The 25,021-nt window shown below is 41.1% G+C and overlaps 1 protein-coding gene across 1 annotated transcript; it reads right to left on the minus strand.

Annotated features, from left to right (window-relative positions):
• Window positions 1-18,919: 18,919 nt before the first annotated feature.
• On the minus strand, window positions 18,920-22,530 carry LOC102204810 (transcription factor Sox-9-A-like). Its single transcript, XM_005721868.2, has 3 exons — window positions 21,706-22,530; window positions 21,274-21,524; window positions 18,920-21,137 (listed from the first exon to the last, which is right to left on the minus strand). The coding sequence occupies exons 1-3, from the start codon at window positions 22,140-22,142 to the stop codon at window positions 20,323-20,325; spliced, it is 1,503 nt and encodes a 500-aa protein (XP_005721925.1). The 5' UTR covers window positions 22,143-22,530; the 3' UTR covers window positions 18,920-20,322.
• Between the last annotated feature and the right edge of the window lie 2,491 nt (window positions 22,531-25,021).

Consider the following 25,021-nt stretch of genomic DNA (forward strand, 5'->3'; position numbering starts at 1 on the left):
TACATTCACGTTGTTGTAAAAAGCATGATAATATTAAGTAATCCAAAGTATTCAGAATACGTTACTGTCATTGAGTAACGTAACAGAATACGTTACAGAATACATTTTGGGGCATGTATTCTGTATTCTGTAATGGAATACATTTTAAAAGTAACCTTCCCAACACTGAATACATATAATATAACATCACAAAATGCTGAGGAAGAAAGCACAAAACTTAACCAATAAAATTTTCTAATAATTAATACCAAATGATTTTTTATATTTTAGCCGTTTGTTTCATTTCTCTCGTAGCACTGACGTTAGAAGGGGAGGACCCTTCACCGTACAAAGCTAGCTTGTTCTCATTTCTGGACACTTTTGTCGCAGCTGGCAGTGTCTCACAGATACATGCAAGCAACCCTGCAACATGTCATACCTGGTTTATACCTGCAAAGCCTTAACCATGAAATAGTTGTCAGAAAATTCAAATTCTCTGAAAATAGAGCGTTATTTGAAACTTTTGATAATTAAAAAATAATTAAATATTAATTTGTTTAAGCAATTTTAAATTTGTATCATGTTTGCTACACCCAGCATTTTTTTTTTTTTTTGCAATTAATTTTGTTTTTTCGTCAGGCAAGAAAATCACATTGATGATTTTTGAGAAGTTTGAAAAACTCACAAAATTGAGTGCTTATTCAATCCTGACAGTTTGTTTTATTAAGTATTAACCTGTATTTCCAATCAAAGATTTTTTTGCACATTTTAAGCAAGTTGCACAAGAGCTCTGTTACACTGTTATAATAAGTTTTCCCAAACTGGAGGTGGGATGCATTAGAAACTGTCAGCAGCCCATACAGCAAAGTCATAGCGTGTAAGGTACATGTTTCAATCATCTGATTCATTTACTCTCTAAATAGACCTGTTCTTCTGGCTACATACAGGCCATAACTTCTCTAACTATCAGACTATCTTTTAGACTTTCAGAATATAGTATACAGCAATATAACAAGAACACTGTGACCTGCATTATATTTCACTTTATGTGATATAGAATATAAAATTCACTTCATTGGTTTTTGCATATTGTAAACAATACAAATACGAGTACTGTGGCTGTCATTGAGGTGGACAGAAAATGTATTTTTGGAGATTCATAAAGTCAGTAATGCTACAAATCCTGTGTTTGATAAGTCTGAAAAACACAATTCTTATTTTGCTGGCAGTACCTACCTGACTATGCTACAATTAGTTAAAACATGATGTTCGTCCTGAGATATCTATTGGCATCTCCTTTGTTCTATTTACCTTCTTGTATTCTTTTAAACAAACACCTCTGGCAAAGCAATGGGAAGAATAATGATATTACAATAAAAACATCTGCTCAGTTTGCCTTTAAACAGATACAAAAGCTAAAGATGATCCAAAGATTTATAAAAGTCCTTTGAACATGAATACCGCTGATTGCTTTCTTGCTGTTTTCATTTTTCTCCAAACGGAGCCAAGTCATGCAAACTATTTTACAAAATCAATTTTCCCAAACAACTCAGCTTGATGTCAACTTAGCGACAACTTTCTTCTATATTATCTGCATCCAGGAACATTTTCTGCAGATGACCTGGCTGTTTTCCCAGTCTTACGGGCCTTGATGTGTTCACTGATTCGGAAAACCTACAGGGTGATCCACTGCAGTAAACCATGACTTTGTGATTAGCGATAAGCTCTCTTTGTGGTGGTATGAAGTGAAGATGTAATGCTTGGTGTGTGTGTGTGAGAGAGAGAGAGACAGAAAAATCGAGAGTGCTGCCAGATATTGATAAATGGTATTATGATAAAGGTTATCTTTCCACCCAGCAGAAATGCTTACATCTAACAAGGGAATGCAATTAAATTACACTGCAAATGCTGACACATGTCCACATATGAGGAAGAAAATTATATAGTAGTATTAAAGTAAAGTATTAAACTACTGGTTTATTGGTTAATATAACAGCTAAAAATATAGATATATGTAAAACTCACTAGTTCGATTGTTTTATCACCTTTTAGATAGAAAGCATGTAAGACTACAAAAATACTGAATTGTCTTCAAGGTGTCCAGATGTTTATAAAGACAATAGAGTTGCCTTGATTGAATCAACCAGCAGAAATGTCCATTCACAGCTTTTATTTCCCCAGGACAATATGTTTATTGGTACAAAACAGCTGGCACACTCCCCCACATCCCCTGTCCTCCTGTGTGGCACTAACTGGTTTAAAGAACAGCAGACACAGAGTGATCGCCCTTCTTCCCTCCCTCCACATCTGGCCACGTTGTGTTGAACCTCCCAGTATGGTCGACAGATAAGCCCCAGTGATGAATATGTGTTGTCACTATCCAAAGCTTTGCCTATCTATTAACACACAGCCGCTGTTTCATGTGGTGGCTCCGTGTAAGCGTGAGTTGGTTTTCTGTGTGCGTGTATGCATGTGTCTGTGTTCCTTGGCAAGGAGGACGGTTCACACATTTGGTCCATCGCTATGTGAGGTGAGTGGGTGTTTAAAGGAGCGGTAGCTAGAAAAGGAAATTATTGGTGGGAGTAGAAAACCGAACAGCAGAGATAGAGGAAGACATGTAGAGACAAAGTTGAGAGAGACAGATGGAGGGAGGTATAGTCCACAAATTAAAAAAAAAAAGACAGCAGGAGGCATGAAAGACAGAAATCCAGCAGCTACTATAACTTTTAGTTTTGACTTTTAATTGTACTAGAACATTTCCATGAAAAATATAAAACAATGTTCAGTTTTCTGAACTAAGAAAGAAAATGCTACACAACTATGATGTTACTGCAAATTTTGGTATTGATATCCAATACCAGTTAGATTCAGGGCCAGTATGGGAATAAAGGTATTGCCAATACTGATACCTTTAATATTCTGAATACATATTAATAGCATACGGTTTTTACTTTCCACAATAATTAGTTAACACAACATAACACACATTTCTACTTTTCATGTGTTTTGACACTGGGTTGATTGGAGACCAGGAATGTAAATGTGCCTGCCTCTAAAGCAGCTGTCCCCAAACCCGGGCCCCGGTCTGTGAGTCATTTAGTATCGGGCCGCGAGAGTTTGAGTGTGAAATTTATGGTTTTTAGAATTTTTATCAGGTTTTAGCGTTATTTTTTTTATTGTTTTTATCGTTAACTTGGTTTCCCTGGCTCTTTTCCTTTGTGTTTTGAATAAATCTTCTTTTTTTTGGTACCGGTTTTATTTTGGTGTATTTATCCGCGACACCTTAAAGGCCAGTCCATGAAAATATTGTCAGACATAAACTGGTCCATGGTGCAAAAAAGGCTGGGGAATGCTGCTCTAAAGGACTTTGGGTCTGCTTCTGCTGTTTAAATGTGTTATAAGCTATAAACAAACTAGATCTGACACAAAAAAGACCCTGAAAAGGATAAGTAGAAGAGGATGGATGGATGTTTGACATATATTATAATTAATTTAACGCAATTAGGTGGGCTGAACACTAAATTTAGAGGATAGTATTGATCCAGTCATGCTAGTATTTGTCACTGATATCGCATTGATATCGCATTGATATCGATGCTACAGATACTTTGATCGATCCACCCACTATACACAACATCAAATTAACTCTTGGAATCGTGATCACTACTATAGTTCACATGTGCACACACCTGCATTACACTTACGGTGTGTTTGAATGCTTTGCAATTAGAAAACTGCTCAGAAGTACAATCTGACACGCCTCGTTTCCCACTCAACCACACATTTTCTAAAAGGTAAGAAGAGCCATATGTGAACATATGTTTGTACTTTCTTTTTCAGATAGACACACATGAGCTGCAGGCATGAGTGACTTTGCTGTATCGTCCACTTTAATTTATCCATGAGTGAACTTTTTCTATTGCTGTGATGTAACTCATAGGGATTTATCAAGACTGGCCACATGTCAAGGCTGCTAGTAGTTCATAAACCTCAACATAGTAGTAAGCCTTCTGTCACGATTTACAGACCACTGGGAAGATTCAAGACCCCTGGTGGAACACTCAAGACCCCCATAAAGTCTGCTGACCGGTTGGGATGTAGCGATTGCAGGCTCGTGATGAGGGGAAGGTTGCTGGTTAGAATCCAAGACAGATTTTGAAAATCTAGGGTATGAAAGTGGATGGAAAAAGAATAGACTCTGTAAGCACTGTCCACCTGTGAGCAAGGCATTTAATCCCTCACCTCCATTAATGCTGCTCTATGCATTGCAAATCAAGATAGTTTTACCAGCTGTGGATTGGCTTCGCATGCATATAATAAATTTAGGATGTGGTTAGGGATGGTTGAAGGGGTTAAAAGGTTACAAAGACATCACATCAAACTGAACATCAGGGTTCATGGAGAAAACCCAATAACATCCAGTGGACTGTAGTTCTCTGGGCAAGACTGCCTTGCTAATAGCAGAGGTCAGAGGAGACGTGGAGGCAAAAAAAAACCCCTCAAATAGCTTCTCATTACAACCACAGTATTGGAACACCAAAATAGGACAACAGAAGATGGGAAAACATTGTCTTGTCTGTTGAGTTTCGATTGCAATGTTGCGTAAACAGCATGAAAGCGTGGATCTATCAATGTTTAGGCCACTGAAGGTGATGCAATGTGTAGGGGATGTTTTTTTTTTCTTGTAGTACATGCAATTCTTTTGTGCTCCCATTAGTAACAGATATGCATTGTTTAAATGCCACAGCCTATCTGATCACTGTGGCTGACCATCTCTTTATGGTACCACAGTGCACTTATTTTCTGACAGCTGCTTCCATCAACTTAACACGCCATGTCACAAAGATCAAATCATCTCAAGCTGGTTTCTTAAACATGACAATGTCTTCACAGTACTCAAATGACGACCTCAGTCACCAGATCTCAATCCAATCAAGCATGTTTGGGATATTGTGGACCTGGAAATTTGTGATCATCTGACAATCTGCACTAACTGGGAGATGCAATTATGTGACTATACACTGGCATCTGAAAGAAATCTTGCCAGTACCTTGTTGAATCCATGCTGTGTAGAATTAGGACAGCTCTGAAGGCACACAGTAGCAAGGAGTATCGAATACGGGGTCTGGCAGGTCTATATCTGTCTTTCTTTATAGCAAATGTGCAGCAAATACGGGACTGCTTCTTTTTTTGTGTGTTCAGACACAGTTGATATTTTGTCTGTTACACTGAAATTAATTTATCATTCTTACAAATAAGTCTGGTTGCCATTCGTATGTGAAAGGAGTCATTTATGAGTCCATGAGTCAGTGGCACTCACTCCCTCAGACAGAGGGAACACTTTAGAATGTCCCCTGTCTAATGATAAAAAACAGATACGATCCTTCTTAGTCTGAAAGTGCAGATACAAATTAAAATTTGCCTCCACGGCACACGAACACAAAGTGCTCTTCTCCCTTTTGCCTTTGCCATACTACATGTGAGTCTAGCCAGACACATAAAGTGTGATTAGGTGGAGCACAGATGTCCATTTCAACCACTGTTTTCAAAAATGACAGTGTGACATGGTCCATGCTGTTTAAGTTTATTAGAACACAGCAACACAACATGTAATAACACACTGATTAACGTATATTTATACGTACAATGTTCCTTTCTGGACCTTTAAGTAATATTACCCAGTAATACAATACAATACAATACACTAACAGTCATACAATTACTCTTGTAATGAAGTATTTATGGTATTTCTGTTTCTTTTTCTATGTCATCCAAGCAGGTGGAGAGTGAAGATCTGAGTTCTTTGTTAGCAGCTGAAATACATTCTGACAACAGCAACTTATTCAGATTGCACCAAACAATTACAGTTTCCCACATGCAGTTTCTTTTTCACTTCACAGATGCCTGTATCCACGGGAGACCTGAAACTCTGTGCTCCAGCCTCCTGCTGTGTATAAGTGCAGTAAAACCTTCCAGGCTAGTTTTTCCAAATTGATGTACAGTTTCCGCTGTGATCAAAAGTGGCATTTTGGGAGGGCCAAGAGAATTTTAAAGAGAGGTCAGTCACCACAAACAAGCATGTGCACACACACACTCACATGAACACACACACACACATACATTCACAAACATTAAAAAAATATATATATAACTATATATTATATAGGTGCATGTATTTATTTGTATCTGTGTACTCATAACTAGCACAAATAGCAGTTATGCATTGGCAAGTTTTAACTTCAGGTCAGAGTTGTGCAGTAAAAGCTGCCCTGGAGTGCAATAAAGCCAACTTTTACACTAAATATTTTTTGCCCCGTAGGCAAATTAGCAAAAAACAATGCAGCTCTCCATTGTTTTTAGTAATGAGTTGATTTTCAGTGCAGGGCTTAAGTTGTGTTTTTCATTTTCCTGTGTTGCTGGATGGCAGCAGCAGAAACGCAATTAAAGTCATTGTTTCATTAGGGCATGTTGCCTATGCGCAGGAATGAAAAGCACCACAACACAGCTATAACACCCTGTCAAGTACACACACATTTTCCTTCTCCACGTGTTTGTTTCTTCTCTTTCACACAACCACAAGCACACACGTATAATTAAAACTTAAATCCTAAGAAATTAGAACCCAATCAAATTTTCCTCGGTGTTCGTCAACATCCCCCACACCCCTCACATCCATTTTTCAGTCACTTATCCGCTCGCATTCTTTGACAGCCCTCCGTTTTATAAAGTTGTTAGTCGGCATATTCTCCCTCTCTTACTTTTTGTCTTTCTCCATCTGTCTGTTTTTCTCTTTGTGTCTCTATCACAGGCTCTTGGTCTCTAACTCTCATTTAGTCTTTGTGCAGTATTTTGCATTTGAAAAGACCACCCATGGGTTCAGGAGGGGGCAGATTCTCAGAGAGGAATTGGTTTAGAATATTAATTGCTTTGTCTTTTTTTTTTTCCTGGGAAAACTGCCCACATTAACACGGCCTGCCACTCTCATTCTCAGATCCCAGTTTTGCTTAGACAAACTGGTGTTTTATGCAAGCAATGCTGGAGGCAGGCCTTACATTCGCACAGACTCACCAGCACTGTGCGAGCAACACAGGGCTGGATGTTGGTTATAATCATGGAATTGATACAAGCTTTTATTTTGATATTTGAGTTTGTCTAATGCAGTTTTTAAGTGAAGGTCCAAAGTCCTGAGTATGTAAATGAAGTATTATCTGTTACAGAATATTTTACTTTACTTTAAATTATTTGATTTTTTTTTTTACCAAGGTTACCAAACTATTTATTTGTTAGCATTCAAGAAAAGAAAAATATCCAGTATTCTTTATGAGAAAATGTATGAAACTGATGTCACTCTGGTCACATGAAACAGTTCTAGTTTTGCATGTACTTCCTAGAAATTTTTAAACTATTCTAACCAGTAAAGAACTACTGTATCTCATATGGCCTGAAGTAAAGCTGGAGAAGTGCCAAGGGCTCAGGGAATAGCTTGAGAAGATGTGGACTGTGCACCTCGGACTCCAGTGGTAATCAGAGTGCTAGGTGCAGTGACTACCAAGCTAGGTGAGTGGCTGGGCAAGGCGGTCCATACATGTGACGTCAGCAGATTGCATGCCACTGACTGGTTAGTCAGGTTAGTCACACCAAACCAGTTGCGACAGACGGCTGCCCCTCCTTGAGCCTGGTTCTGCCAGAGATTTAGTCTTTTTGTCTTACTGCGTTTCATACATACAATGTCATGCCAACAGTCAAACACGGTGGTGGTAGTGTGATGGTGTAGGACTTCTTTGCTGCTTCAGGACCTTAAATTGATGGAACCATGGATTCTGCTTTCTACCAGAAAATCCTGGGAAATGTCCAGCCATCAGTTTGTGCCATGTTCAAACACACTGTGGCCATGCAACAGGACAATGATAAGAAACACACCATCAAGCCAGTCTGGACTGAAATCTGATTGAGATGCTTTGGCATGTCCTTGAACAGGCTGTTCATGCTCAAAAACTATCCTGTGTAGCTGAATTGAAACAATCCCAAAAGAAAGAGTGGGCCGAAATTCCTCCACAGCGACGTTAAAGACTCATTGCAAGTTATGAAAAACACTTAATTATAGTTCTTGCTGCCAAGGGTTGTGCAACCAGTTACTACATTTATGGGGCAATTACTTTTTCACACAGAGCCAGGTATGTTTGAATAACATTTTTCCTTAATTAATAAATTGAAAAACTGCATCTTGTGTTTACACTGGTTCTCTTGATCTAAAAATTTGTTTGATGACCTGAAAGATTTAAGTACAACAAATATGCAAGAAATCTGGAAGAGGGCACAGCACTGTGAACACTGTTAGTGAAATGAGCTATATATGAATTCCACCACTTAACCCTTTAAGACCTACCATAGAACCAAATCCGCCAGAGCTTCCTTTATATTTTCACATGCTGTAGTGCCATTTCTGGGAGCATTTGAAGTTGCTATACATCAATACAACTGTTATAGCCCAAATTTTAATATTATGTGTGGATTAAGTCCATAGTAACTACATAAATTGCAAAAAATTGCAATAAACTACAAAAAAATTTTTTTAATCCTTTTTGGGTTTTTTTTATATGTATTTCTACTTAGAGAAATTTAAGAGGTTTATCCCTCAAAACTTTAAATACAAAAAAGTTGCAAAAAATAGTTGCCAACCACAGGAAATTTATTTTGAGTGTCTTCATAGTTTTATTTTTCAGATACACCAATTTTCATATACTGCAGAAAAAACGAAAAACAATCCTATAATGCAAATTTGCAAAGAAAACAGCATGTGCATCAAAATAAACTATTTAAAGCAGTGAAATCTGAGTTCTAAGCATCCTAGAAACTATTCAGAAAAGTATAAAGTCAAACATGACTTTTAAAAACTCCAGTAGGAGTTGGGCAGGTAATGGCGGACATGCGATATTTCGCGCTGATGTCTATCTCAATGTAGGAAGTGTTATGAACAGCTGATCGAATCGGCAAAGTATGTTTCTGGAATATTATGTTTTTTGTTCCTGCAAGCGCTTTTTATGCAATTTTTGCAAAGCTATATGTGGAAGGAAACCGTGATCTAGGACAAGCTGATGGCATGAGATGTAAGGACAACTCCTCCGGTTTCATATGCAAAAAAAAATTATTGCGCTAGCTTACGTGGTTCCGGTTTTACGGGGATTTAAAAATAGTTATGCAAAACGGAGCTCCGACCAGCTTTAAAGGGTTAAGCTCAGTGGCTTTTGCCAGCTTGTTTTGGGGAGTTTTTTGGTTGAAGAAGTTGCCATATTTGGATGAGAGGGTGGAGGGGACGTTTTCAGACAGTGACAGTAAGTTTGTTCTGCAAGATGCAACCTGAAGAGCACCGAGTAGCAGACTAAGCAAATATTAGATTTTCACATGTCACTGTAATCAAAGCCAAAGTTGTCTTAGAATAATTCTAATGAAAATTATCCAAATAGCTCCAGAGCGTGAGAGCTTAAGGAGGACCACCAGAGGGGAAGCTGCGCCACATACCTGGAAAGAGCTGAGGAAAGCCCCAGAAGGAGGTCACCCAGCAGGCACGGTGCAGAAGCTACAGGGGGCTGCGATGACGTGTCCGCAGGCTCTGCTGGCAGCCAGCTGCGCCAGAGTGGACCAAGCCCCAGGCCCAGAGGCCAGAAGGAGTCCAACCGAGCCACGGGTGCCAGGCCCTGCTAAGCAGCCACCAGGAGTGAGCCAGTACACACCTGAGCACCCAGCCCCGGACATCAAGAACCACCAATGCACCGACAGTGAAGGGTATCTGCCACCGGCAGGGAGTGTGGTGGTGGGGCAAACCTGTTCATTTCAGGGCTGAAGGTGAAGTTTTAACTTTGGGCTATATGGGTATTGACTCTATTTTGGAGCGAGCCTCTCGTGAACATTTGTGAAACTACAGTTTGTTTTTGTTTTTTTGCAGAAAAATGAGTTTTTGCTTCTGGAGCGCTACTGCATCAAAATAAGGACAATAAGGCTGGATACCTGTCATGAATTGAAGTGCTGTAGTGTGAGGAATCCACCAAACAGCTCTGTCTTTTGTGCAAAGTTTTAAAAAGTGTGCACATTGCATTGTCCAAAATTGGACATGGCTAAAATGTTTAGAATGACTTTACAGATTGTATTTGGTGTTTGTGTCCGCGTGCACCTGTTCGTCTGTGTCTTGGGTCTTAGACTCCACCTCTCTGGGAACATCTCAGGCCCTATCTCCCCTCACCACACTCCTTGCCGGTGGCTGATGCCCTCAGACGTTAGTGTGTTGGTGGTTCTTGGTGTCTGGGGCTGGGCACTCATGTATGTACCAACTCACTCCTGGTGGCCGATTGGGAAGGCCTGGCGCCTATGGGCTGGCTGGGCCCCTTCCGGGGAGTGGGGTGACCACAGGCCTCTGGCCTCTGGGCCTGAGGGCCTCTGGGCCTGAGGCCGGTCCTCTCTGGGACACCTGGCTGCCGGCAGAGCCCGCAGGCACGTCACTGCAACCCCCTCTGGCCTCTGCTCCATGGCTGCTGGGTGACCTCTCGTTTGGGGCTCTCCTCAGCTCCTCCCAGGAGGGTGGCACGGTTGCCCCTGTGGTGGTCCACCTTGGGTCCTCGTGCTCTGGGGCCTTTGAATGTCTGAGGCCTGGATCTCCTCCATACCTGCTTCATGCCCTGGGGGACGGGGCTATGGCTCCCTACACTCCCTAGCAGATCGTTGCATGGAGAAACCTTTTGAATACAAGCATGCTGATCCACACCCGTGTGCACACAAGTGTACACACGGGTGTTCACAGACACAAACTGCACCTTTCTTGGCTGCTACCTCAAAGCACATTTTGCGCTGTCTATCTTGCGTACTGCACAATAACATGTAATATTTAGTATCTACTGTTACCTACTGTTAGCTAGTTTATTGTGATGGTGCTGTATTTATTATGTTGCTCTTTTCTTTTCTTTTTCTTATCTCCATACAGGTGATCCAGGTGTTTTTTTTGTCTTTCTTTTTCTTTCTTCCCCCCTTCTCACCGTCTCTTCTCCCCTCTATTTTTCTTTCTCTCCCTCTCTTTCTTTCATTCTTTCTCCCTGTCCTATCCCCCAGTCATGTCTGTCCCATCTGTAACAACCAAAAATAAAATAAAATAAATACAGAATTATAATAAAGGTCAATCAAATGGACCAATATGGCAAGGCCATGATGATGCACTTGGTAAAGTAAATCCGCTTGGCCTTCAGACAACAATTCTGATGGCTAAAGAGCCTTTTTGATCCTTTTACTCTTTTTGAAGCAGTAAAATCAGAGAGTAGTTTCAGTGGGACTTACCTGTTGAAGAAAGATGTATTTTTTGTGTTTTTTCCTGGTACATTTCAAAGAAAAAGATGAGAACATGAACGTATCTTTCAAAAATGAAATACACACTCTGCCTGTCACTCCACCCTTCACCACACCATGTTTTTGCATCTGTAGTGACCTCAGACACTGATGAGATAAACATTTCTTGCCTGTCCCTCCCCGCCCCGCTCAAACCAAACCCAGGGCCTGTCATGCTCCGTCTTTCAAACCTCAAACTACTCCAACAATGGTGTGGTCCTTAATTGTCAACCGTATCAAGCCTATAACCGGACAACCCATCTAGGGTATCGGATGATAATCAGCACGGCAGTCTGCACTTAGCGCTGTCACTCACAACCTATGACGTCACAGCGACATGCCTCTGTGATTAGTTCTGGTTCAATTCTGGCTGACCTGCATTGTCACCCGTGATCAGTGTCCTACAGATGCCTGTAATGGGACAAACATTGTTCATTACGAGTTTGCAATGTTCTGGTGCAGCGAGAAGCAGTGGAAGCTGGAGCTGCCATCATGTCTGGAGACTGAAATTCAGCCTTTTTTTAAGTATGATTATGAAACCGCTTCGATTATAGATAGCAAAAAATAAAAAAGGAGAGACAGAAAACAGTGCTTTTCCTTTCAGATGATTAAAAGTTATATACTGCTCCAGTTCACTGATCATTAATTTAATTCAGTCAAGTGTTGAAAGTTTGATTTGCTAGAGCCTCCAGATATAAAACCGATTTTCTCACTTTAGTCTAGACATGACAACTGAAACCGCAATTTGGACACTGTAGTGAAAAGCTTATTAAAAGGTCTGCAAATAGTTGTAACTTTCACTTATCTTGGCTCATTGGTCTAACGGCATAAAGATCCTGATATTTGTGTCAAAGCCAAGCAGCAACCTTCAGGGCTGAGCAATGAAGCCAATGCTGACCTGCCATAATCTGCAGTTCCATGAATGGCCACTTGAAGTTTTTTTTTTTTTTCTTAACCACCAATTTAAGTTTTATGAAGGTTTAAAACTAAACAAAAACATTTTTCTAGAGGTTTGACACCATTTTCTAATACACAATATGCAACATAGCACACAACAAAATGTTCTCTTCTTTTTCCAAACTTTACTTTAACATGCAAAAAACCTATTACATTTTACATGTTTAATTTCGTAATTTTTAATGAGAAAATGTGAAATTGTGTCTGTTTTTTACAGATAAAAAATCTATAACAATTAGTAAAAAAGGATGCAAAAAGTCGATCTACAGTTATTATTAGCACAGGTTAAAGACAGAAATGTTGCTAGCATCACCAGCATCATTTGGTCTTTGCTGGTTTTCTCTAGCTTGCTCACCGGTGTCCTTTTAACACCATCATGTTTTGTCGCTGTAATGCAAACTGAGTTGTTTGCAGAAAAAAGCTGAAAACTGTCCTTTTGGCAAATAAAGCAGATGCAATCTGAAGTATGATTAAATGAATCTTCCACTGAGAAAAAATCCCCAGAAGCAGCCATTGATCAGACACCCATAGCCACTTAAAAGTTGATACAGAAATGCCCGTGCTTCCATAAAGGTGAGTGTAAGATGCAACATGTGGAAACATATATATCAATTTACTGACATCTGTCTAACCCATTAACCCATTTTAATTGTGGTAACTGCCACAAAATTACACCTTTGTCATTCTCATTGGTTTATGGAGTGTTATGACCTTCCACCCACCTAATGTTGCCTTCAGCACAAGTCTATTTAGCGAGAATGAGTGAAAACCTCTTACATATGAGGTCTTTTATTCAAGGCTCATTCATCCTCCGAGCAAAACTGGATTCAATTAAGTGAGGCTTTTTGTGAAAGGTTTGCTTGTTACTCTTTCGGTTTTGCCGGGTTTTCCCAGCAAGTGAGGACATTGTTATCAATCATTAAGAAGATGATGCCACATATTGGAGCTCCTTTACAGCGGTGGCTCTATTGATCATGTCAGTTTTGCGGAGACGGCGCTCATGCCTCTCCTGTGATGTGACTTGTCTGCTTGGCTGTCTGCTGTGGAAAACATTCATGTGAAACATGTCATCTGTCCTGTGCTTGTTACTACCATTTCCCCTGACATGTGAGCGCTTCAGAGACTGATGGCTTTTTCAGATGAGACGATGGGCTACTTGCTCTTGACCGCAGTCAGCCTACTCTTTATTTTTTGATATGGTGCCATCAGTCTGTCCCTGGCTTGTTTACTCTGTTATCTCACCTCCCTTTTTTCTTATGCCACCTTTCATTTCCTCCATATTTGAGGGAGAGAACACACTGTATTTACCATTTATCACTATGTCAGATTTTCATTTAGAGGTGCAGGCTTAGAACCATCTCATTACCCATAATAGAGGCAGATAAATTCACCTCATTTCCTTCAGTAATCAAAGTGAAAAATATAGGAAACTACATCTGTCCATGCTGATTACCTGAAGCATCTGCATCTGGGGAAGTGTACAAATCCCGATTTAGTGTCACATTTTGTATATGAGATATATGACCTTTGAACTCTTCCAATCAAGTTTGCTGAGCTAGTTGGACAAATAAATTTACAATATTTGTATATTTGACTTTGGGAATTTTCATTAATAGATTTCCAAACACAAACTTTGAGTTTATGTTTGGAAATCAACGTGAGAGGTATAAAATGGTGTTTTTGCACAAACAAGATGATTCCCAAAGAGCTATTAGCCAACGATTTAATATCTGTGGGCACGATGTACAGTGTGTCCTTAAAAACATTTGAATCGACTGCACAAGTGGAGAACAAAAGAAGAAGTGACACGCCTAAAACAATATCTATAGCAGATGGACAGTATGTGAAAGACATGCATCCAACAAATTGAAATTTTTACAGGAAGTTGACCAATCAAACTCCTACTCTTGCCAGCTCACATCCTATGAAAGAGCTGCATATGTGGTGGGCTTCCTCTTTACCTGCAAGACAAGATAAATGCCACAGAGGTTTGACCTGAGTGGCCTAAATCTAACATTTTGCTTTTATATTGGTATATCTGGTTTTTAAAACCCACCAAACTGCACAAAAACTGGACTCAAAATCAGGTCTTATGGAGTGATGACTTCAGATATAAAATTTCTGGTTCAAATTGTCATAAATATGTACAGCTAAGTTAAGGAGAGAGTTACAACAGTGAATGTCTACAGCCATCTGTAAAACACGGTGAAGACTGTCACAGCTCGGGGTGAAGTTCAGTCAGTGGTGTTGGGGATCTAGTCAAAGTTGATGAGCTTCTGAATGCAGAAAACTACTGATTTTTGTCCTGAATGCATTTTCCAGATACAATACATCTGGAAAGTGTCTGATTAGCAACAGCTTTATTTTGCAGCATGACAATGTTCCCAAACACACTGCCAATGCAGTAACAGCATAGCTGAATAGAAACACAAACCATGGTACACCGTCAATCATGGATTGACCTCCCCAGAACCCGGACTTCAACATTAGTGACGCAGTGTGAGATCATCTCAACAGAGAAGGGAAGACAACATCCAAAGAAGAGCTTTGAAATGAAGCCTCCACAGCTACACCTGTAGATTACTCATAGAAATTACAAGAAAACTTGCCTAAGAGAGTTCAGAGTGCATTGAAGAATAAAAGTGGTCATATTGTTTTTGCCTTGCAGATTTATAAAGAAAAGAAAATCTCCACTTTGTCAAAGCATCTGATGCGTTCCAGTGCTATCTGCAGCAGTCTCCCGTTTCCCATGATTTCTTTGCTTTTTTGCATTGTTTTCCTCCTCTGGTTGAACTTTGTATTGCTTAATCAGCCATTGAAGCTCACCTTCTGTTGGAATAGTTTGTAAATTTACATTAGCCCCAAAGCTACAGTCCAGCTACAATCCACAACAACTAGTCTAGCTGTTTCTATATTTGTTCACCTCAACCAGTTCAAGTTCATCTGTTCAGTGATGAGTGTCTGGTGTCTAAATGCACTTTAAATCATTGCTATGGTATACTGTAGCGTAAATGTGATTTAGCAGCATCTTACACTTATTACATGCTGCATATAAGTGCATAAGAGTTTGTAAAATACTTAAAAGATTAAATATATCCGATGGCTTTGCTCACTGTGACATGAATAAATGCCTCATCACTGTCAATGAAACTATTCCAAGTATGTCGCACAAATAGGGAGACACAGTGTGCCCGTGATTATGACATTCAAACTTTGTTGCTTGTCTTGCTGGCACATGTTGTTGTTCTCAGTGACAGTTTGATACTTTTCCTATGTTCTTTCCGTGAGTGTACTATATCACAGTTTTCATTACGGCAGAGACATTTTCTTCCTCTTTTTTTCCTCTCCTTTGTTTGTGCATATCAATAGGTCATCGTCCATTTCTACGGATCTGCCCAAACTGGCTAAAGCTAACCAGTCCGTAGATATTATCAAGTCATTTTTTAAAAAAGTGATGTGTCATGATGACGGCACTACAGAGTTATGGTCCATCAGCAGTCATGGGGTACAGAGTGATTCTTGGCTCAGCCACTGGGCTCGTCAACCCTCCAGAAATGGAATGTTCATGAGCGCTGTGTCACCTAACACGTAATCCACATCACAGGAACACGGTGCTTAGTCCCCCGACGGTGTGACATCATTCAGTGTTTCCCTTTCTTGACCTTTGTTTGATGCCAGCTGAGTACCCATGGGGAAACGTCTGCTCTTACAACAGCTTGTGCCCACTTACTTAATATTTAACATTTCAGGAAACTAATAGCAAACAACCGAGAGAGGTACGTGGAGTATCACAGGTGTTGTTCTTGATTTTATCTGTAGTGACTTTAGTTACAGACGCTTTTGTCTGAAGAAACGCAAGAATAAATCCAAAGTTCTGCAACACAGTGGAAGTGCCTCAGTTTCAGTGTCACAACTCTGTGATACATCACACAAGTCCCCGAATGAAGGCTTAAACAAGTATTTGACATTGACTGGCTTTAACCCAATAATATTATGCCCTTTCCAGTAAATTAAATTATAATCATATTGCTCAATATACAAACGTGTCCCAGACTGCATGGGAATGTGTGTTACACTTGTGTGTCTAAGAAAAAAACTGTCATAGCATTTAAATGAATTGTTAGGCATTTTGGGAAAGGTACCAATTTGCTCTCTTACTGAGAAAGATCAATATCACTGTCAGGGTCGTACATCCAATAGGCAGCTGTAGCCTCAAGTCAGTCGTGTTGTTGTTCTGGAAAAGGAGAACTAGTTGGCTTGGTCCTATCCTAAAGCAGAGGTATGATGAGAGCTGATACTTTGGTAAGCTAGTGCTAAAATTATGAAAATCCTTCAGTAACCGTTGTTGTGGTACTTTAGATACTTTCCATTTACAATGGAAATAAAAATAGCTATAGACAGGTTAAACACTACTGAGAACCAGTATTAAAGAGTATTTAAATAAGCCATAACCTCCATCACTAAATCAGGCAAAAACTGCAGTTCCTGAAATTACCACTTGAGGCTGGTTTCTGAAGGTGAGTCAGGTGTTGAAATGACCTAACAACAACTAGCAGCACTAAAAAGCATATTCACAACCTCGTACAAAGAAACAGCCTTTATGGATCTTTTTGTGTTTTCACAAGAAGTATGTTGTGGATTTTTACAACATAAAAAGCTTAGATGTAGCTTTTAGTTGTACAAAATTAAACCAATTGGGAAATGCATGAATGGCACCAACTGTGGTCGCAAAAAGACTTTGGGTCCCATAGAAGTATTTTTTTAAAGTCTTTTTTTCAAGACTTGGTCTTACTGTGCAGACTCACTGGGTAACATCTTCTCAGGCACAAGTCATTAACAAACGATGTGCGGTATCAAAGTCAGACGCACATTTGTTTTTTGTTTTTACTTACAAAGACGGCATGCACAGAAAGGATGAGCTTTGAGCTTCAAAACTGGCTTAAGAAAACCATGTCACGCATGCTGTGTCCATCTTTTATACATCTCATTCATTTGGACACTTGTATGGCTCAAAGTTAGGGATGTGGCCACTTTAGTTGTGCCAGCACAAGGACCTGTAGCCCATAGCTGTCTCCTTGGTATTAAATCTGCTAATTCAAGTAACTAACCTGGATATATCCAGTGTGTTTTTGTACTTTCTCTTTTAAAACATTTTTAAAGCAGTCCTCTGGTGTGACTATGATAGAGCTCATACAGGAAGTTTCTGCTTCAGTTTAGTGATTGAATTTCTAGTATTTTTATTAGACTGCTAATTAGCACCTTTACAGTTGAGCAAAAACAGCTTGGAAACCTAGCTTTTAGCATTAGCTGATAACTTAGCAATAACTTAAAGGATATAATTGTAAATAAAATTCACACTATGAACAATTCACAAAAGGGGAAACACTAGAGATTTTACTCCTGAATCATAATAAGCATGAAGATTTATGGAATGTCAGTGGTATTGGTGAATCAGCACTCTAAAACCTCATAAATAACACACTGAATGTCTGTTTAATTTGTACAAAAACACAAATGCAGCTCATGTAACAGTTTGTTATGTAACTGTAAGTGAAGACAAATGTGATATAATGTGTTCTGTTCAGCTTTAACCGTGCTGCTAGGTGTGTTTTTCAAATAAAAGAAACTAAAAAGCGCACTTCATCAAATAGCTAACTATTCTTTTAAAAATTACCAAACAGCAGAGCAGAGTCAACGATACTTGCACAGGTCGCACAGTTCTAGAAAGGCCTCTGTGCAAACATACAAATATTGATGAACAAGCAGACCCATACTGACTGAAATAAAACAAAACATATACAGTATAATATTAAGAAACAAAACAACTTCCAAACTTGATATAAAGGTCCCAGTTCTCAGACAAATGGCTCAAAGTTCAATTGAAATGCTTACCATTCTGGGTCAGAGAGACCATTTAACAATTCCAGATTTCTTCAGTTATAAGCTTCACTTAATTACATCAGTTATTAAAACTATTGCTGTTTACTGGTCTCTTATGTTGTAGTTGCAATGGTTTCAAAATACTCTGTTTTTAACTTTTCTAAGTGTCTTCTTAGTTTTCAGGTTGCTCTCAGCTTACATTGCTGACTTTTAACAGGATGGCTGATGCACAATAACTTGTCCTGTAGTTGCAAGCGTTTCGTTTTTGTCCTGTAAAAATAAAAACCATATGCTTTGAATGCAATGCTTGAAATAACTCAGTGTTATCCTGTTTTGCAGTGTGGACTTGTTTGTGTGGATCAGCCCTCCCTGCTGTCTTATCTAAGCAGGACCTGATCAGCCCAGTTTTCCTTTGGAATCAATTTGATAAACCTTTATTAGTTTTACCACACTACATGTTACCACATCGAACGCCCACCTCCAGACCCCTTCCCTTCTAGAAGGTTCACAACCCCCTGCTGTCACCAGCTGACAGGAGGAGAAGGAGGAAGAGGGTAGGAAAAAAAACGCAGGGCTTCTGGGAAAACAAACACTAACGCTGCTTCTTGGCACTCTTTGTTTAACCCTTTCACTGCACCAGTATCATCAACAACATTGGTGTCATATGTTAGTCAGCACTGTGGTATTGCAGTTGTATGCTGAGTCATAAATGACAAACTCTTTTTTTTAATAGCATTTTCTTTTTTATTGCAAATACATATACAAAAGTGTCTTTAAAGACAGTACAAATACATGGTAAGATTGCAGGAAGGGGGGTAAACGATTACTGGAATCATCAGTTCTTTGATACTCAGAGAAAAGGAAATGGAGCTTGCAGAGCAGAAAGGATGTATGTTCCCCTCTGGTGAATGCATGAACAAAAAGAGAACTGTGAGAGATGCTATTTTCCAGTTCTTTCAGCCATATCTTGAAGTCCGACGCAAAGAAAAATTCACAAATAACATAAAAATCATTTTGTTAGATAGTCCCCCCTCCAAACCCACGAAACAAAGGCAAACACATACTTAAAACATTTAGATAAGATAAATAAACCAGAAAAAGAGGACTACAGCATGTACCATTTTGTCTACGTACCTCCTGGGTTGGGAAAACAAAAAGAAAAAAGAAAAAGAGGGGGGGTTATATGTTGTCTACATTGCAAAGAGGGCAATTCATTAGTAATAAGAATAGCATGTAAAATAATTACTTTGAAATAAAGTTAATAAATAAATAAAACTGGATTTGACCTGGAGGGTAAAGTTTGGGGGGTGCATACTGGACACCAGCCTGTGGGAGTGGGGAGACCGCAGGGGGGAGGGGTCAAAGGTGACTTCCTGTGGCTGTCAAGCACACACTGTTGGAGAGTTAAGCGTAATCTCAGCTGCAGCCATTGAGCGCAGACACACAAAAAGTACAAAACATCGGGGGGAAAATGTTAAATCCAAGGCACGGGTGGTGGAAGGGGCCGCGGTCTCCCTCCCTGCCATCGAGACAGCGCGGCACTGGGAGGCAAAGTCTCTCTCTTTGTTCTTGTATTGCCTAACAGACAACAACAGGACTCCAACAGCATAAAATACAAACCGTACTCGCTGAATGGCACGCAAAAAGAGTAAGCGGCGACGACGACAACAACAAAAAGTAACAGAAACCTGACAGAGAACCAGAATCTGCACTACTGCCAGTGGTTAGTTGCCGAACTGGTTAAAAAAAAAAATAAAGCTGTTTTTTTATTTTATTTTATATCTACAGGTACAAATAATTATCCTAACCCTCTGCCCACCCCACCCCCATGTCCCCATGGGTTACAAACTGCCAGAATATTAAAAAAAAAAAGAAAAGAAAGAAAAATTATGGAAACATAAACAGTACCTACAGAAATATTGACAATCAGTAAGTCCTCACAGAGGATTTTCTTAAAGTCTTCCATCTCTCTAAAAATATAATATATAGCTTCTATAATAGCAAGGCACTACGTGAGCCAATCACAAGTCCAGCTCTCCTTTCTCTCTTTTTTTTCTTTTTTTTTCTGAGTTCAAGTGTCTGATTGACAGGGGAACCACCCTCCCTCCCCCCAGAGTAAAGTGTTGCATTGTAAGTGTCTCAGGGTCTGGTGAGTTGGGTGTAAACCGGCGCTGGATCCCAGTGCTGCGGGCTGTTCTGCGGGATGGAGGGCACCCCTGTGTTGTCGGCTATGGGCGTGTACATGGGCCTCTGGTTTGGGCTGCTCATGTAGCTGAAAGTTGAGTACAGCCCCGAGCTCTGCCCCGCCCCCGCGTGGCTGTAGTAGGAGGAGGCAGTTGTAGTGCCTCCCCCCTGGTGGTCAGGGTAGTCGTACTGCTGCTGCTGTGCCCTGGAGATGGCCGGGTAGGAAGAGGAGGGGCTGTAGTGCTGCAGGTTGAAGGGGCTGTAGGGGCTGACGTGCTGTGGGGAGCCCTGCTGCTCGCTGTAGTGGCTCGGGCTCAGCTGCTCTGTCTTGATCTGGGTCCTGTGCTGGGTCTGAGCGCCATCTGAAGCCCCACTGCTCCCCAGGGTGGTCAGGGTGTGCTGCTGCTGCTGTTGTCCCTGCTGGTTCGGGCTTTTAGCCATCCAGGTGCCTCCTGACTGGGGGCTGACTGGAGCGCCGCCGCTGCTGATGCTGTAGCTGCCGGTGTAACTTACTGGCGCTGCGTTGGTGGAGCCCGGGTGGCCATTGGGAGGGAGGTACTGGTCAAACTCGTTGACATCGAAGGTCTCAATATGGGAGATGACATCGCTGCTCAGCTCGCCGATGTCCACGTCACGGAAGTCAATGTTGAGCTGTCGCCCACCGGGACCATCAGGCAGGGAGCGGAGGCCTACTTCGCGTTTTAGATCGACCTTGCCTGAGCTGACATCAGTCTTTGGGGTAGTGGGAGGGGTAGGGGGACCCTGGGAGCCTGGAGGGCACAAAATGACACAGGTTAGATTTTGCTTTAAAATTAAGAACAGGTTTTGGACTGTTTAAGCATTCCAGTTGGACTGAAAGTCAATATTTATCTTATACAATCTGAAATGATGGCAGGAGGTCCTCACCTGAGTGCTCTCCAGGAGAATGCACCTCTCCCATGCTGGATGCAGGGGAGTCTGCCTGCTGGAGAGCTTTGAAGATGGCGTTTGGGGAAATGTGCGTCTGCTCACTGCCGTCCTCGCCCTCGCTCTGCCCGTTCTTTACAGACTTCCTCCTTCGGGGCTGGTATTTGTAGTCCGGGTGATCCTTCTTGTGCTGCACCCGGAGACGCTCAGCTTCCTCCACGAACGGCCGCTTCTCTCCTTCATTGAGAAGTCTGTGCGTACAAATGACCAATTATTAAACCAGTCAGTTTCTGCTGTAATTCATAAACAAAAAGGAGCTAACTGTGGGGGGAAAATGAAATTCTACATTTATATATTAACAAAAAATCAGACAGTGCATGCTAATCGTTACGTAAAAAGTGCCGAACTATTTACAGCGCATCCACACTTTACCTCCAGAGTTTTCCGAGTGTCTTGCTGAGCTCCGCGTTGTGAAGGTGCGGGTACTGATCCGCCAGCTTCCTCCGAGCAGCCTGAGCCCACACCATGAACGCGTTCATTGGTCTCTTAACGTGGGGCTTATTCTTGGTAGATCCGTTAACGCGCACCGGCATGGGCACGAGGGTCCAGTCGTAACCCTTGAGCACCTGGGACACGGCTTCGCGGATGCAAGCGGGAAATTTGTCTTCCTCGTCCTTCTTGAAGTCGCCCAGAGATCCGTCCGCTCTGAGCAGCCCGTTCTCCGACGGCCGGGTGTTTTCGGTGTCGGAGCCCGAGCCAGACGGGCACGGGGAGCCCGCAGAGTCCTCGGACATGCTCGGGCTCGGGGCGTCAGAGAGACACTTGTCTTGTTCCTCCGTCATCTTCAGGTAGGGGTCGAGGAGATTCATACGAAAAACTGTTTGGTGCCAATTTACGCGTGAAATCGTGGAGTTAATTCTGCTTTTTTGAAAGAGAGGAGGGGAAAAGCCTCTGACTTCACTTCACCTTGCCAGGATGCCCTTGAGCAAAACCTTTCAGCAAAAAAACAGGTAAAAAAAACGGGGAAGATTCTCAAATTCTCTCCCGTGTACCGTGCGTAAAAGCCGATCTGGAGATGAGGCGCTTTTACGCACGAGTTCTCCAGGATAAGTCTGGTTTCTGCTAACGGATCCGCACTTGCAAGGACGAAAAAAACACGAAACAACCCAAAACACGCCAGCAGGTACGACTCTGTGTTCAGCTGTGCAGAATGAAACGGTAAAGAGCTCCCTTCTCGTTCCCGAGTACAATCCCCAAGAAGCTTGAGTGCTTTGAACTGAAAACGTTTTGCATGCGGGCTTTATAGCGCTTTAAGGTTCTGAGGAAAGCCCTAATCCGATTGGCTGGCAACATGTGACGCCAGAGTGAAGGAATTTGATCCCATTTTTTCCTTCTCCTAACCAGCGCAGGCAGCACACACATATCCTTGACACACACACACACACACACACACACACACACACACACACACACACACACACACGCGCGCACTCCTCACCAGTGTCTGCATGCTGTGTTTAATTTTTCAAATTTTCTTTTAAGTTTTTAATTTTCTAGTCCATTTTAAGGCTTCATGGGGACATTTATTATGACGTACTGAATATTTATCCATATATTATGAATTACTCAAAGTGGCATTTTATAATGACGGAAAACAAATAATTTTTGCAAACAGACGCGAGAGGCAAAAGATCTGCAGATAGATTAGCAACAAATCCGTGTTACTCTCAGCAGTCCGGCGTCCCAAACAGCTGCAATTACTTTCTACTCCTACATTTTCTCTGCTCGTCTTCCATCAAACCGAGAAGCTTACCTACAGTTACAGCATCTGAACAATAGGGGGGGACAGCAGTCTAGAAAATCAGTAAACTTGCCACCCTGCGCTTGCCAGGAGGAGGAGGAGGAGGAGAGTGAAGCCTGCTGCAGAGCAACAGTTGCTGTCAAACATCAGCTTTTGATTTGTGTCGCTCTTCTCATTTCCAACAACAGAGCAATAATCCAGTGAATTGCGGATTTTGTTCAATTTGCTGACTGTTCAACTTCAGCTCCGGCCTCTACCTGCTTTCCCCTCCAAATGTGCTTCATAAAACAGAGTTCTGTTACACAGTATTATAAACTCTGTATTCTCTTTGGAATCGTGCACTTATTTGAAACACTGCTTTTACAATATGACTCCCAATAAGAAGCGCTGTTTTATAGGGTTTATTAATTTATGTACATCTCATTTTAAATAGGAACTGTAAAAATCTTTTTTTTTTCTGTTTTTCAGCAGTAGTGACGTACTGATAAATGCATGCATGCATATAGTCTGCCTATGTAACTGTAGCAAGGCAGCAATGTGACAATAGCTCTTTACAAGTAAGAGAAGCAGGTCAGGGTGTCAAACATAAGGGTCCGGGGCCAGAATCCGCCCAGCAAATACTGGAAGTCACGCCCGTGGGATGGCACTGGAAAAATGTGAAGGACGACAGAGACTTTTGCTGTATTTTGATAACTTTCAACTTTTCCTGCTAACTGGTAAATAAACACAATAAAAACAATTAATAAACAATTAAATCATAAAGTTACTGTTTTCACAATCTACTACAGAAACTGTCCACAGTTTAGTCCAAATAGTTATCCTGACTGATTTCTTTCATTTGCTGCAGCAGCATTTTTTTTTATCAATACACATGTTGATATCTCAGGGATTAACAGTTGCACAGTTAAACTTATTTAGGCTTGAAGAAAGGGGAGCATTTTTTGTTCAGCCCACTTCAGATCATGGTGGTAGGTCCACAATGTAAAATGAGTTAGACATCATTGATTTAGATTATGATTACACAACAGATATAAATGTGTAAACAGCTTTTAAAAGCTGTAGTAAGTGAAGGTAGAGCTTAATCTATCTGCCAACGGTAGTATTGGTACTTGACTTATTTTAGCACGATAGGATCAATACTTTGTTTCTGTGTATGTAGCACACTGAATTGTGTTTTAAATCACAGTGATTTAGTGACGATTAAAACGTGTTCAAAATTTGCAAATTAATGATGATTCATCTCAGAAGTCATGGCACACTGTTCTCCGACGACTCTGTGGCGTGCTCTCGAAGCGGTCACTGATGATGGTAACCTGCCTGCACATGCCCCCCTTTTGATTGTTTATTATGCTTTGTGGAGATGTGGAAATGTAAATCTCGGTTCAGGTTAATGTGGACAACATGTGCTACCTGAAGTTGCTTTTAATAGCTCACAGATGTCAGGTAAGAGCTAATTTAACTCTGCTGCCTGCTCTTGTTGCTCAATGAGCTGCACACATACAGACACCCACAGCTTTTCTTTTTTTTTGGTTTTGTTTTAAACAGAGACAAATCTCACCGCTTTTCCTTTCTCCCCTTGCTCCTGAGTGCTTTAAAAAGGGAGAATATTCTGGATGCTGTAACGTCTCCTGTTTGCTTTTAGTTCGGCTGCTCAAACTCTGAATCGCTCAGTAATTCTCTTTCTGCCTCACCAATTAGGCCTGTGGTTCCAAAACACTAAAGCCTAACATCGCCGACTCCTCCGTTCCACTGTGAGTTTATTTACACGAGCGGTGCTTATTTAAGATACTCAGTTTGAACACAAATAGAAGGGAGCAGTTTGGATCGGCGTTAAATGGCTCGTGGGACGCCAGCGAGGTCGCGTGCACGCTGCGTGCCGCTGCACGAGGCCACCAAATGCAACCGTGTTTGCTTGTAAGAGCAACGGAGGCATGAACGCATTGACTC

The sequence above is a fragment of the Pundamilia nyererei genome, unplaced genomic scaffold, assembly GCF_000239375.1.
Source record: "Pundamilia nyererei isolate P.nyererei 1_Seehausen unplaced genomic scaffold, PunNye1.0 scaffold00005, whole genome shotgun sequence".
NCBI classification, from domain to species: domain Eukaryota; kingdom Metazoa; phylum Chordata; class Actinopteri; order Cichliformes; family Cichlidae; genus Pundamilia; species Pundamilia nyererei.

Excerpts from the sequence above, each read along its gene's own strand:
- LOC102204810 (XM_005721868.2), bottom strand. The coding sequence starts at position 22,142 with ATGAATCTCCTCGACCCCTACCTGAAGATGACGGAGGAACAAGACAAG. Across the intron at positions 21,525-21,705 it reads ACACTCGGAAAACTCTGGAG|ACTTCTCAATGAAGGAGAGA; the intron begins GTAAAGTGTGGA and ends TTGTACGCACAG. Across the intron at positions 21,138-21,273 it reads TTCTCCTGGAGAGCACTCAG|GCTCCCAGGGTCCCCCTACC; the intron begins GTGAGGACCTCC and ends TGTGCCCTCCAG.